Source organism: Carassius carassius, chromosome 12 (genome assembly GCF_963082965.1).
Source record: "Carassius carassius chromosome 12, fCarCar2.1, whole genome shotgun sequence".
In the NCBI taxonomy this organism is placed as follows: Eukaryota; Metazoa; Chordata; class Actinopteri; order Cypriniformes; family Cyprinidae; genus Carassius; species Carassius carassius.
The window spans coordinates 28,265,251-28,279,031 of record NC_081766.1 but is presented as its reverse complement, the minus strand read 5'-3'; the positions used below and the strand labels follow the sequence as shown (position 1 = coordinate 28,279,031).

The 13,781-nt window shown below is 35.6% G+C and overlaps 1 protein-coding gene across 1 annotated transcript; it reads left to right on the top strand.

The window, feature by feature from the left end:
- Window positions 1-9,782: 9,782 nt before the first annotated feature.
- LOC132155172 (dnaJ homolog subfamily B member 4-like) lies at window positions 9,783-13,577 on the top strand. Its single transcript, XM_059564028.1, has 3 exons — window positions 9,783-10,259; window positions 10,690-11,267; window positions 12,537-13,577. The coding sequence occupies exons 1-3, from the start codon at window positions 10,049-10,051 to the stop codon at window positions 12,768-12,770; spliced, it is 1,023 nt and encodes a 340-aa protein (XP_059420011.1). The 5' UTR covers window positions 9,783-10,048; the 3' UTR covers window positions 12,771-13,577.
- Window positions 13,578-13,781: the final 204 nt, after the last annotated feature.

Below are 13,781 nucleotides of genomic sequence, written 5' to 3'. Positions count from 1 at the left end.
CTTTACTCCGGAACAGTTCACACTTTTTAGGTTTCAGCTTTACACCGTGATGCTGGAGGGCCCTCAAAACTCTACGTATACTCTCAACATGTTCTTCAAAGGACCTCGCATAGCATAAGACGTCATCTAAATATGGGATACAGCACTCATCCCTGAGCGAATGAAGCATTTCTTCCATACTGCGTTGGAATGCAGCAGGCGCATTGGATAATCCAAAGGGGATCCGGACCCACTCATAAAGCCCCCAGGGTGTTATGAATGCTGTCATGTTTCTGGATCCTTCTGCAATGTACCCCTGGTGGTACGCTTTGCCTTGGTCGAGAATGCTGAACCAAGAGTAACAATCATCGGCATTGCTGAAGTTCTCTTTTAAGCCACTTTCTATTTGCCTCCACACATTGTTGAACGTGATGTCTGATGAGTGATCTCCAATCTGGCCTCCATGTATTTTAAACTCACGGGGCTGGATATACTGAAACCCCCCCATAGGGAACGCAAAGTCAGGAGCTACACGTTTGGATTGCTCAGTCTGGTTTACGTGTGCTGTAGTGGCGCCCGCCTGTGCTAAAGTGTGAGTCAAGTTAGTATTCTGGGTAGGTGTCATGCACTGTTGGATTTTTCGGCCAAGTTCTTCATACTCTGCCAGCATTTTATGCATTTCTGTGTTTGTTTCAGATATGCCCCCCTTAACATCCCCTGAATCAGGTGTAACATGTGGTGGTGTCTGATAAGTGTCATGAGAGGTGAGTGGGTGTAAAACAGGTGTAGGGTGAGTGTTTTTATCAACATCAGATGTAGTTGTGTAAATCTGTTTTGCTGATTTTACCATCTCTTGCAATGACAACAGTTCACTCATACCTTGGTCCTCAGTCTCTAGCAAAAGTTCCCTGGACATGAAAGCATTGATATGGTCAAAACAAACCCCACTGTCCTCCAGATCCAGTTCACTGGTGCCGTGTTTAGCTGTTGACCCAATAATCTTAGCGATGCGGAACAGTTCGTCAGCAGGTAAGGAGATTAGCTCCCTTTTGATGTCCCACACCAACTGTTTTCTTGCACAATCCGCCATTATGTCACCGCCTGTCGTCCCTTCGGTGGTAGCCTGGACCTCAGGATGAATACAGTACTCACAGATTGCCTGGCACACGCCCTCTTGTCTCGTTGCTCCGTGGATGTAGCAGCCGCCGGCCTCTAGCCCCAACGCCGCCTGGTCCCTACGGTTCTGAAATCTTTGGACCCGCCTCCAAGCGTCACATGGAGTGGATCCCGGACGAGCCCCCAAGAATCTGTTGCAGGCCCGCCTCCGGAGGCCCGTCAGACAGATTACTGTAAAAACTGTAAAAACAGGATAAAATGAAAAGACCGGGAGAGTCACGTCTGCTCCTTCACAGCTCCTCTGTTGGTATGTTTATTCAGTGCAAAATCAATTTCAGATACATACAACTGTTTTTATAAAGCTTTGATTTACATTCTGTTGTGTCTCTTTTAGACAGCACTTTAATGTCACTGTCATCACAACAAAATCATATCATTTTTCTTATCTTCCTTTTGCCCCTTTTGTTGACACCTGTATACACTTTATACACATCAATACTAATATTTATAAAGACAATATGACTTAGAATTAGATTTACCCAATATATGTATATTATACATTGTAAATGTATATTGTGAGTTGTAAATATTAACACAATTCACTATTTTTTCCCCTCACAGGCGAGTATATATAATGGAAGAACACAAAGTGTGCTTTTCTAATCTTTCCTCAGTGCCCGGTCACGTGACCACCAAGCGCGCCAAACGCGGCAACAGAATGAGCCTCTCAGAGACATTCACCTCTCTATTTTACACATTAACTTGAACAAATAAACATTTTATAACCAAAATACAATTAATAAATGTATATAGATCGATATAAAAGATCACTGAAGCATATTTAGATCCTTTTCCTCATATTAAAGAGAGAACATAGTTTATGAAAAACAAAACGTCATAAGATGAATCAAATTCAACACTTCACATTCATCATACATTACACTAGTGCAACCGCTGTTCTATATTTCACAGTTTTTCTTATACTTTTCGTGCTTTTACCTGTAAAAACAGGATAAAATGAAAAGACCGGGAGAGCCACGTCTGCTCCTTCACAGCTCCTCTGTTGGTATGAGGAAGCCTGCGCAGTTCACCAGTCCGTTCGCGATTCCCGGGCCAGAATATCAAAATAAGAGTCCTTTTTCTTTATCCATGTAAACCAATATACATACGTTAATTTGCACACTGCATAAAAAAAATAAGGTGATCGTTGAACTTATAACAATATACAGATTTCAGTGAACAATAAAAAAACACAATTGTATACATACTTTGTGTGTATCACATATATATATATATATATATATATATATATATATATATATATATATATATATATATATAATTAAAAATGTATTATTTTCTATATACTCACACAGTAAAGGAAATAATACGTTTTTAATTATGTGTTTAAATTATGCATGAGTATTCCCAAACCCTGAGATGTGTGATTGTTTTCATATTTCCAAACAAATAAATATTGTAGTAAAGTAAAAATGTATAATAAATATGTATTTCAAATGGAATAAATAGCAAGTAGCCTACTCTGAGTGTCTTGTTCTTGTTCTGAGTCTCGTAGGTGTCTGCTCTACTTTGAGAGGTTAGAACTGTCCGTCTTGACTGCACATATTTCTCTCCTCCCCTCACTGAAGCCGCCTACTCTCACCTACATTTCAGGCTATAGCTGCATCTCAAACAAGCCTGTTTTTTAGGTGGGGGTGATCCTTTTTCCAGCTTAGTAATTAAGTTTTTTGTTTTGGGTTATAGCTTTCACTTAGACATTATAAATTGCATTAAATTATTGCAACTAAATTATAAAACAAAAAACAAAATAAAACTTGCAGCTTGCCTATTCAGCAATGACGCTACCTGAAAGTGAAAGCAGTTTTGTAGTTTGTCTCTTCTTGACTGAATGCTCACATTCCACTCCAGCATAGGTGATCATGCAGAGTATGCTGGGTTTGAACCCTCTGTAGAAAGCTGACACAGACTCGTTCTGGTAAATCAATCTGGCACATCCCAGTACTCCACTGTAGCTACAGAGGGCTGGAGATTGAGTCTAACTTTCAACACCTGCCATGAGAAGAACAAAAAATTAGTCAGCAAAGCAATGTTGATCTAATAAGTCGTAATTGTGAATGTTAATTACAGCTCAGCTTGAACGCATTTTGTGCCCTGTTGATGAAAAATGACTATAATATGGAAGGTAACTGTATGTATGAATTAACTTTATTTCTTCACAATTGTGAGTATATTCATAATTGTGACTATTTATCTCTCACAATGTCACTATATCTCAATTGACTCTTTATTTCTTGTAATTGTGGGTTTATGTTTCAGAACTATGACTTTATTTGTAATACAACTAAATGTTGTAATATAACTTTATTTCTTGATAACTTTTATTACCATTTATATATATATATTATAAAATTACTATTTTTAATGTTTTTGAAAGAATTTCTTCTGCTCATCAAGCCTGCATTTATTTGATCAAAAATACAGAAAAAAATGTAATATTGTGATATATTATTACAATTTAAAATAATTGTTTTTAAATTTATTATACTTTAAATTATCATTTATTTCTGTGATGCAAAGCTGAATTTTTAGGATCATTATCACATGAACCTTTAGAAATCATTCTAATATGATGATTCATTATCAAAGTTGGAAACAGTTCTGCTGCTTAATATTTTTTCAGAAAATGTGATACTTTTTAGGATACTTTGATGAATAAAAAGTAAAAAAAAGAAAAAAGAAGAAGAAGCTATGTTTCTAAAATATAAATATGTTGTAATAACAATATTCACTACTGGTCAGTAATTTGGGGTCAGTATATTTTTTTCTTTCTTTTTTTTAATAAAATCAATACTTTTATTCCGCAGGATGTGTTAAATTGATAAAAAGTGATAGTAAAGAAAATATATTATTAGAATATATATTATTAGAATTTTTTTTTTATTTTGAATAAATGCAGTTCTTTTTAACCTTTTATTCATCAAATATATTAGACAGCAGAACTGTTTCCAACACTCATAATAAATCAGAATATTAGAATGATTTCTAAATGATCATGTGATAGACTGGATGTTACATGTGACACTGAAGGCTGGAGCATTGATGCTGAAAATTTAGCTATGCTTCACAGGAATAAATTATTTTTTTAAAGTATATTCAAATAGAAAACTATTATTTTAAGTTGTAATAATATTTCACAATATTACTGTTTTCTCTGTATTTTTGATCAAATAAATGCAGGCTTGATGAGCAGAAGAAACATCTTTCAAAAATATTAAAAATAGTAATGTTTCCAAACTTTTGGTCTGTACTATATATATATATATATATATATATATATATATATATATATATATATATATATATATATATATATATATATATATATATACTGTATACACTGTATATATATATATAAACTTTTATATCAGTAACTTCAGTTACTTAGTTAACTTAGTTCAGTAATACAATTACATTTTTATTTTCTTTAGTTAACTTTTTTATGCTTTTTGTTTTCATTTTTGGTCACAATTACTGACAATTAAATGTAGCAGTTTATTTCATCGTGTGTTTAGCTGTTAGGAAGGCAAAAGGCTTCTCTGACAGTTTGCCCATTTCTAATTACTGGGGGGACTTGTCCCTCTCAATGTCTATGGTGTTATGGCCGTTGATAATGCATATTCATGTAGCATTCTGCTTTGTTTACAGCAGTAACCAAGGAAACACTGTATGACTGCTGTTCCATATATGTGCCACCTGCTGTCAGAGAGTGCATTTACATTTTCATTCAGCCCATCTGCAGTTTTTGTTTCATGCAGATATTTTATATAATATATATAATTTCACAAAGCTAAAGACCATTCTGTTTTTGCTTTACATTTTGAAATTATACAATCTAATTTACATCAAAAACTGGTGATGCTACATGTAGCATGTTTGTATGGATTGTGATTAAAATGCAGTGGTTCTGCAAATGTTTCATGCATTTTGATTCATATAAAGGCACAGTCGCTCAAAAGACGTTTTACTGACTATAGCTTTGCAAGTATGGCAACTTACTCTATTAACCCTTACCTAACAGTCTACAAATGCTCTAATGAGAGTTTGTTGACATGTAGTTGCAAAGTTACTTAAAGTTAGTAGAATGTCTAAAGTTTCAAAATAAAGTGTAACCAGAAAGGATGTTTGAACATTTTTTTTTACATGCGAGCGAATGTTTGTGGGCACACCTGGGCATAGAAGATAGTGTTGACTGTGGTGCTCCTTTAAGAACATTCACAGCATTTCCCTGCCACAAGGATCTAAAACCTCCAGTCTGCAGCTCCCGGAATCCCAGAGACAGAGCTTTGGATCCAAAAACCTATCCAGCATATTGCAGCATGTTAAGATATTATTGTGAGATCAGACACTCCACAAATTAAATATATTGTGGTTACTTCCAACTTAAGTGTGGTTATTAACGTTATTCCGGGAAGAGTACACCCATCATTCTAAACTTGGATTTTCTAGATTTTGGATAGAGCGTAGATTCAGACTAGGAAGTTTTACTTTTAATTGTTTAATTCCACCTTTTTCCCCATTTTCTGTAGATTTAAATTAAAATACATATCTTTGAAGGATATTCTCAAAATGAGTTTTTCCCCCTCTTGCACTGAGTCTCCAATTCTCCAATTCAGTAGCACTTACATGCACCAAACATTACAGTTTTATTCCTATCTTATTCTAAATGTTTTTACAGAGGGGTTTATCATTTTCCTGATTTAATTCAACATTTTATTCCTGAAAACATAGCGAAAATTTGCTTTTTCTCTGGCTGTGGACAGTATTTTCTGATTTATGCTAAAAAGAGATATCCAAAATCCACATTGTAAACATATTAAACTCAAGAACAGAGAAACAAGAATTTGAATTTGGTTGTTCTGTTCTAAAAATACATATTTAATTATACCATTTCTCATTTGCTTTTTAAAAAAGGTTTAAAGTTTTTTTTTGTTTTTTTGCAATTCTTAATACAACCAATCAACTGGGGAATTTTGATATCTATTACATTTTTATCCTATTCACCTTGCCTTGACTTTGCCTTCATTCTTGTCATCTTGCAAATCATTTTCCATAAGTGTATCTTTAGTTGCACTGACATGCATTTATTTCCTCCGATTTTAAAATCAAACTCATTTAAGTGAATTTAGATGACTGACAAAAACTACCTGAAGTTGTGTCTTTAACAGGTCTTTTGGTGCTGTCACAGTTCTAGACACATCATCTGCCAGTCCTGCGGCCAATATAAAGTTCCCCCAGATAGACACACTGTTAAAAATGTATTGTATTTTTACAGGAAACTCCTGGCAACTAATTGCCGTGAAATTACAGCAAGTAATATACAAGAAACATACTGTTGATTTAATACAACAAAATTCTGTGTTTATACAGCAGTGTTGCTGTGATTACAGTAGCATAAATACAATAAAATGTTGTATTTTGTATTGTTGTCGTACAATCCTCAACAGTGGTGACAATCCCGAAAAACAAAATTGCAGCAATGCATGCTGGGAGCCATGAACATGTTTTGTATGCTGGCATGAAACATGTCACCATTGTTGTGTTTCATACGCCAAATGTTGATGTCTGTGAGTGTATAAATAACCTAAAACATGTTTTAAACAAAAAGTTAGCAAAGACAATATTTATACACTGTTAAACATCAGTGTACAAACCACAACAGTTTAAAATTATTTATTTTTATATCAGTTGGGTCACTTAAACCATTTTAGTGCAGCCAGAGGTTGCAATTAAAACAGACTTGTTGATCTGCTTTATATATGCAGAAATGTTTTCTGAAAACAACTGCAACCGCTGCAGAAAAAAGTATTGCAGCAAAAGTTGAGGGTCAAGAGCACAACTGAAGCAAACCCTGATCTCTATGATGGTTATCTCAAAAAAACATTTTCAATAAGACATCAACATCTTAACCTCTGTGAATTTTCAATAAGAACTTCTGTAGGTGCATGACAGAAATAAAATCATTCTGGTTAGTATTACTATAAGTGAAGCTGATGCTGTTTGTGGAGTTGTGGCTGAAGAAAGTTGTAGTTTTTGTTCTTATTTCTCTCTCTTTCTTGCTTGTTCAAAGCAGGTGTTTGAATGACTGAGAGAATGTTGCAGGAACATTTTACTAACCTTAAAATAACATTATACTAATATGGAAACTGGACTTTTTTATGTTAGAAAGAATATGAAAGTACCAGTTTTAATGCTATCCCACAATGCTTTGTGGTGTCTGTAAAACAATGCTTCTACAGTGTAGTTACAATAATATTACAGGACTGTCCATCAATTTCCCAACATTCATTTGCATTTACAATAAAAACCATGAATACAGTGTATTGTTGTAAAATGTACTGTAAAATTACATCAATTGCTAACAGTGCAGGTCAGTCTCCTATGGGTTAACTCAACAAGATCGACTCTCTCCTGCATCAAACACCTAAAAAGACCACATTCTTTAATAAACCTGATATGAACAGTGCAGATTAAATTTATATGTGCCAAAACGTACAGCAATAATTTAGCTAAAAAGCTTTTCCATCATTTACTCATGTCATGTATCACTTTGCTGCAGATCACAACAATTTTTAGATATCTAAGGTCCATACAGTGCAAGTGAATGTTGACAATGTTTGCAGCTCCAAAAAGCACATAAAGGCAATATTAAATTAATCCATATGGCTCCACTGGTTTAGTGTCTGCTGAGGCAATTTAATCACTTTTGGGGAGAAGGGAACAAACCAAACAGTAACTCCTGGATGGATCTACAGAGCTGAAATATTTCTTTTGTGTTATTCTGCAGATTTTTGTTAAAAAATCTTACACATGTGAGATGGCACTGGGGGTGGGTAAATAATTTTCGTTTTGGGTGAAGTGTGCATTAAATGCATTTTTTTTTTTTTGAGAGAAATTTGTATTAGAAAGCAGTTGTCTTCATTCATCCTAATGACAATCAGAAGTTAATGTTAATATTCTGATTAATAACTTCATTAAAAATGCCATGCATTTAACTTAAACTGTCAGATTACACAAGTCTCTTGGAGATTTACCTGAACCCCTTCCTGTCCCAACTCAAACATAAAGTGATCTTGATGTCTGTTACTTGTTAAACCAGTGTTTTTATAACAATTTTCAAGGGGAAACTACTGCAAATGTGAAGGCAGCACCATCAAGTCTCTTACATTTGAATGATACACTTTGTGGGTTTTAATATGACCAAACCTAATTCCTTAAACAGAGAGATTATATCCTCCAGGTCAATATATCAAAGGAAAAAAAATATATAAAGTTGTGCCACTGTCTTGATACTTTGTTTGGTGGTGTAAAATGTGCTCTCAGCTCACCAAATGAAGACCATTTCTAATAAATAAAGCTGCTTTAAATAGAAAATATGGATATTTGTCACAGACAGCTTACCACAATTGTTTCTGTCAAGGGCATGGAAATATATTTTCCATTTCTTCTCTCTGTCCATCATGTCAATAACAAATTTCTTATAGCTTAGACATCCATCCTCATTTTGGTCATATTTGAACAAGATAGCCTGAACAAAAGACAGTTATATTTACTGACAGTAATGTAATCCAGATACATATGAAAGAATTATGACTTTTGACTACATCTCTGTATTTAATTCCACACAAAGAAGTCTTCCTTGAAGCTTTTCACAGACTGCTTCCACACCTATCCTTCGCCTTTCCCTCTGCAGCTCCTCGGTAGATAATTGTTGTCGAGTTTATCAAACAAGCCACGGAAGTGATCCATGATTAATATCGCAAATCCAACGTAATGACGAAATGTTCGTATTTAGAGGTTACGATTTGTAAAAGAAATATCTTTATTTAAGTCTATTGGTTTATTTTTGTGTTGAACTGTAATTTTTACCTTATGTAGGCTACTCTGATTATAACGCCGAGTCAGAGGATGGAGCACAATGCCGCGGTCCAGCTGAACGAGCATCTCTCGCGCTATACCGATGTCCACCAGCAGATAGAGCTGTGGGGTGTTTTATTAGGATATGCAAGCGCGGGATAAGCAATAGGCTACACAGGCCAAGCCTGGTTATTTCAGGTTATTTTTTATGTTGTATTCCTATTAGACTCGTTATCTAATATTTTTTTCAAAGATTAGGCCTACTTCAAACATGCAAAACAGGGCTGGGTGAGGAAGGCTCGGATGGGGAGGCAACTGGATCTTTTATTGGCAGGCTGCCACCCACCAGTGAAGGATTGAATTATTTGGAATGCTGCCTTTCATTATCTCAGATTTTCCATCTATTTTCAGAAAATGACGTCTAATAGTCTGCATCTATAGTGGCTTTGATTACTAGCTAAAACTCAAATGAACAGTTTTAAAGTAGTTTATATGACACTGAGTAGCCTATTCTTTAGTTTTATTATTAGATAGATAGATAGATAGATAGATGGATGGATGGATAGATAGATAGATAGATAGATAGATAGATAGATAGATAGATAGATAGATAGATAGATAGATAGATAGATAGATAGATAGATAGATAGATAGATAGATAGATAGATAGATAGATAGACATCGTTACTCGTGCTCGAGTGAATTTAGATTAATCTGAAATGGGAAATGACGTGCCTCGGCTATTAGGCTACGTTCTAGAAAGCACACTGTGATTCCAGAGCTGCAGTGGTACAGGGGAGGGAGCAATGGCTATTTAAAGAGGATAAAATAACACAAGATCTTTAGTGCTGAGTAACCGCCTCCAAACAGACACGACAGGATCAACTGGTCATCTGTATCGCGGTTTAAAGAGGCAGGATTCGACACCATAGCCACGACGGTGCTTCCATCCACTTCTCTTTCAGGAGACTGACGAATCCTCGGGAAGCGGCGCCGACCGGGGTTTGCGCAGGAGAACATGGGCAAAGATTTTTACAAAATTTTGGGAATCGCGAAAGGAGCATCAGACGACGACATCAAAAAGGCGTACAAAAAGCAGGCTCTGAAATGGCATCCTGACAAAAACAAGACGGCCAACGCGGAGGAGAAATTCAAGGAGGTCGCGGAGGCTTATGAAGTTCTTAGTGATCCAAAGAAACGAGAAATATATGACCAGTACGGCGAAGAAGGTAGGTTTACTTCATCTCTGTATTTTCCGAAATAACAGCGAGAATAGGAATGCTTAATCCTTCTAATCTGTTAAATATCTCTGATGTAGGATAAATGTTGTAGTAGCTAATGAAAACGGAATCTCAGGTAGTAGGCTAAAGTCTATAGCAAAGTTGCCCATAAGGAGTCAAGTGAGTTTTTTTTTTTTTTTTTTTAGTGCTCAATCAAGGCCTTCTTTAAAATCAGAAACAAAGCTCTAAATATGTTGTGTATTTAAATGTCGCTGTTAATTAGAAATAATTAGTCTTATTTGTGTTTATAGGGGTACCAATGTGGGATGCATTAGCCTATACCTCAAGTCTTTAATATCCTGAGGCCTGTGGCCTAAATCTTCCTCAGTTTTTTCTCCCGGAGATAAAACGTGTTTTCTGTCAAATATGTGCATTTTAGGGCTTAAAGGAGGTGGAGGGGTGTCTGACGGGCCAGGAGGCAACTTCACCTACACCTTCCACGGAGATCCTCACGCGACGTTTGCCACGTTTTTCGGAGGAGCCAATCCTTTCGAGATATTTTTTGGCAGGAAAGCCAATGGACGAGATGACGATGACATGGAGGTGGATGGAAGTGACCCATTTGGTTCTTTTACGAGTTTTAACATAAATGGATTTCCACGCGAGCGGCACGTCGGTCAGGGCGGCCCGCCGCGCAGAAAACAGGACCCCGCGATCCATCACGAGCTGCGGGTGTCTCTAGAGGAGGTGTTCCACGGGTGCACCAAGCGCATGAAAATCTCACGCAAGCGCTTGAACCCGGACGGGCGGACCTTGAGGACCGAGGACAAAATCCTCACTATTGAGATCAAGCGTGGGTGGAAAGAGGGAACCAAAATCACGTTTCCACGCGAGGGTGACGAGACGCCTAATACTATTCCTGCCGATATCGTGTTTGTCATTAAAGACAAGCCTCACGCCCACTTTCGACGAGAGGGCTCTGATATCGTGTACCCGGTCCGGGTCAGTTTGCGCCAGGTGAGAGAAACCACTGTCTGACATCTGACTGTTGTGTTGTCTTGCTGTCTATCTGCCTCTCATCCATCCATGACTGTGAAAGTATCTATCCATCCATCCAATCATTCATCCATCCATACATCGATCTATCTATCTATCTATCTATCTATCTATCTATCTATCTATCTATCTATCTATCTATCTATCTATCTATATACATAGATTGTTGTCTTGCAGAGTATAATATATAGATTTACACCTAAATTAGATAATTGATTTTTTTTTAATTCCAAAAGCATATTTTAACTGTATTTTTACAGTACAAATACATGCAAATATTAATATATGGTAATTTAAGTTACAGCAGGCCTATACATCTATCTATTTGTCTATCCAATGATAAGTCTGACTTCACAAATGTTGTCTTGTTGAACATAATATAGATTGTCACCTTGCAAATTATGATTTTTTTACTTCCAAAAAAATGTCCTTTAGACAGTATTTTTCTGTCTAATTTTTCAGTCTATAGATCTATCTATCTGTGCAGGTTTGTATAAGGCACAGTTTTGTACATTTGCCTAGCTAAAAATGTTACATTCTTTGTGTGAAATCTTGTCTCTTACATAATGCAGTTTGGACAGGAAGGAAAATGAGCTCGATCATCTTGTGAGAAGCCAGAAAAGGAGCTCGTCCACTCAAACTGTTACAGGGCCATCAAGATGTGCATATATGGCAAAATCATTGATAGACAGTCCTGTGACTGTAAATGTCATGACACAGAGTGACCGTCAAAACCAATGAGATATGCTTTTAGGCTGTTGGATGGGATGCAGCTGATGAAAATGAAAGAGTTGGATATATTTTTGTACACAATATTTGTAGTATAATGAATAGAAATGATGGTGGGCCTATATGTGTACAGAATACTATCAAGAAGAAAGAAGAAGAAAGTTTAAAGAACAAACTGAGAGTCAAGATGTGCATGGATAGCATGAGAAGCTGAAACAATGAATGCGTATCTAAAAGCTGGTCCAATTCAAATACAGAATAATCAGCTCACACCAGGCATATATAAAACTTAGTCAGTCATTGTTTTTATAAAGGGATGAAAATGTAAAACTTTTTATGACTTGTTTTATAACTATTTATATTGCAGTTATGAACAGTTTATACTAACAAGTATTAAAACATTTAAAGTTGTTTTGGTAACAGACTATTGTTAATAATATAATTGTAAAGAGTTACCAATATTTCTTATCTTACTAACAATTGTTTTTTCTTCAATCCTAGTCATTGTGTGGAAGCTCTGTCACCGTGTCGACGATAGACGGTAAAACATGCAATATGAAGATAACCGATGTTATCAAACCCGGCATGAGGAAGGTCATTGCTGGCCAAGGACTGCCTCTCCCAAAGAACCCCGAACAAAGAGGGGACCTCATTGTGGAGTTTGATGTGAACTTTCCTGACAGTCTGCCATCTAATGCCAAGGATGTCCTCAAACGACACTTACCGACCTCATAAATTGAGCTTGGGCAGACTTTTCTATATGAACAATTTAGTCCCCTAATATGACAAATCAAATTTTGAGAATGTGCAATTTCTATTTTTTATCTAAATCTTTGTTATGTAATATATCTTATCATATATATATATATATATATATATATATATATGAATTATGTTGCATGCCTATGTCAGTGACAGTATCAACTTAAAGTGCAATCTGTGTCTGAATATTTTTTTGTTCTCACAAATTTACTGTTATTGTTATGCTTCTTTTGAATTGTGCAGTATGAAATGTTTCATTGAAATCAGTGTTTTTTTTACAGACTAAATTATACTGATTTATTTGTTTGCCTTTTTCAAGTAGATCCCATATGTACTGACAGATTGTGTACTGTTCTTCTTTCTAAATCCAAAGTATGTAATTTTAGTAAATGATTGGATACTAAAATGATTTAGTAAATGAACTGTGTAATGGTAGCATGGATACTTGCCTTCATTTGCGATATTAAAGCATTGAGCGAGACTCAACTAATGCCTTTTCAGAGCTGATATGTCAGATCCTTGTAAATGTGAGCAACAGACTCACATAATGCAACTGTCTTTGACAGAGACCAAGAATTGTGTGCAGTGGGTTCATAGCAAACCATGCTTATTGATGGAAAGTTAGGAGAGCGTTTTGCATTGTTAGAATAATTTTATTTTACATTTCCATTCTATTGGCTTCACCTAGTGTCTTGTGTTTGAAGTTTATGGATACACTTTTATGATAGATTTCATTAAAATAAATAAAATATAGGAGGTACAGAATCCTCAACTACTGTACACGTGATTCTTTGACATATCCGCCAGAGGACGCCACATGTTCAAAATCGGACTACATGAAGGAAATGAGGTCCAAAATAGTCGGCAACGTTAAAATTAGTCATCGTATCAGAATGATTACTGTGATCTCTGAAAGCATAAACAAGATATTAAATCTCATATATATATATATATGTATATATATATATATATATATGTACACAG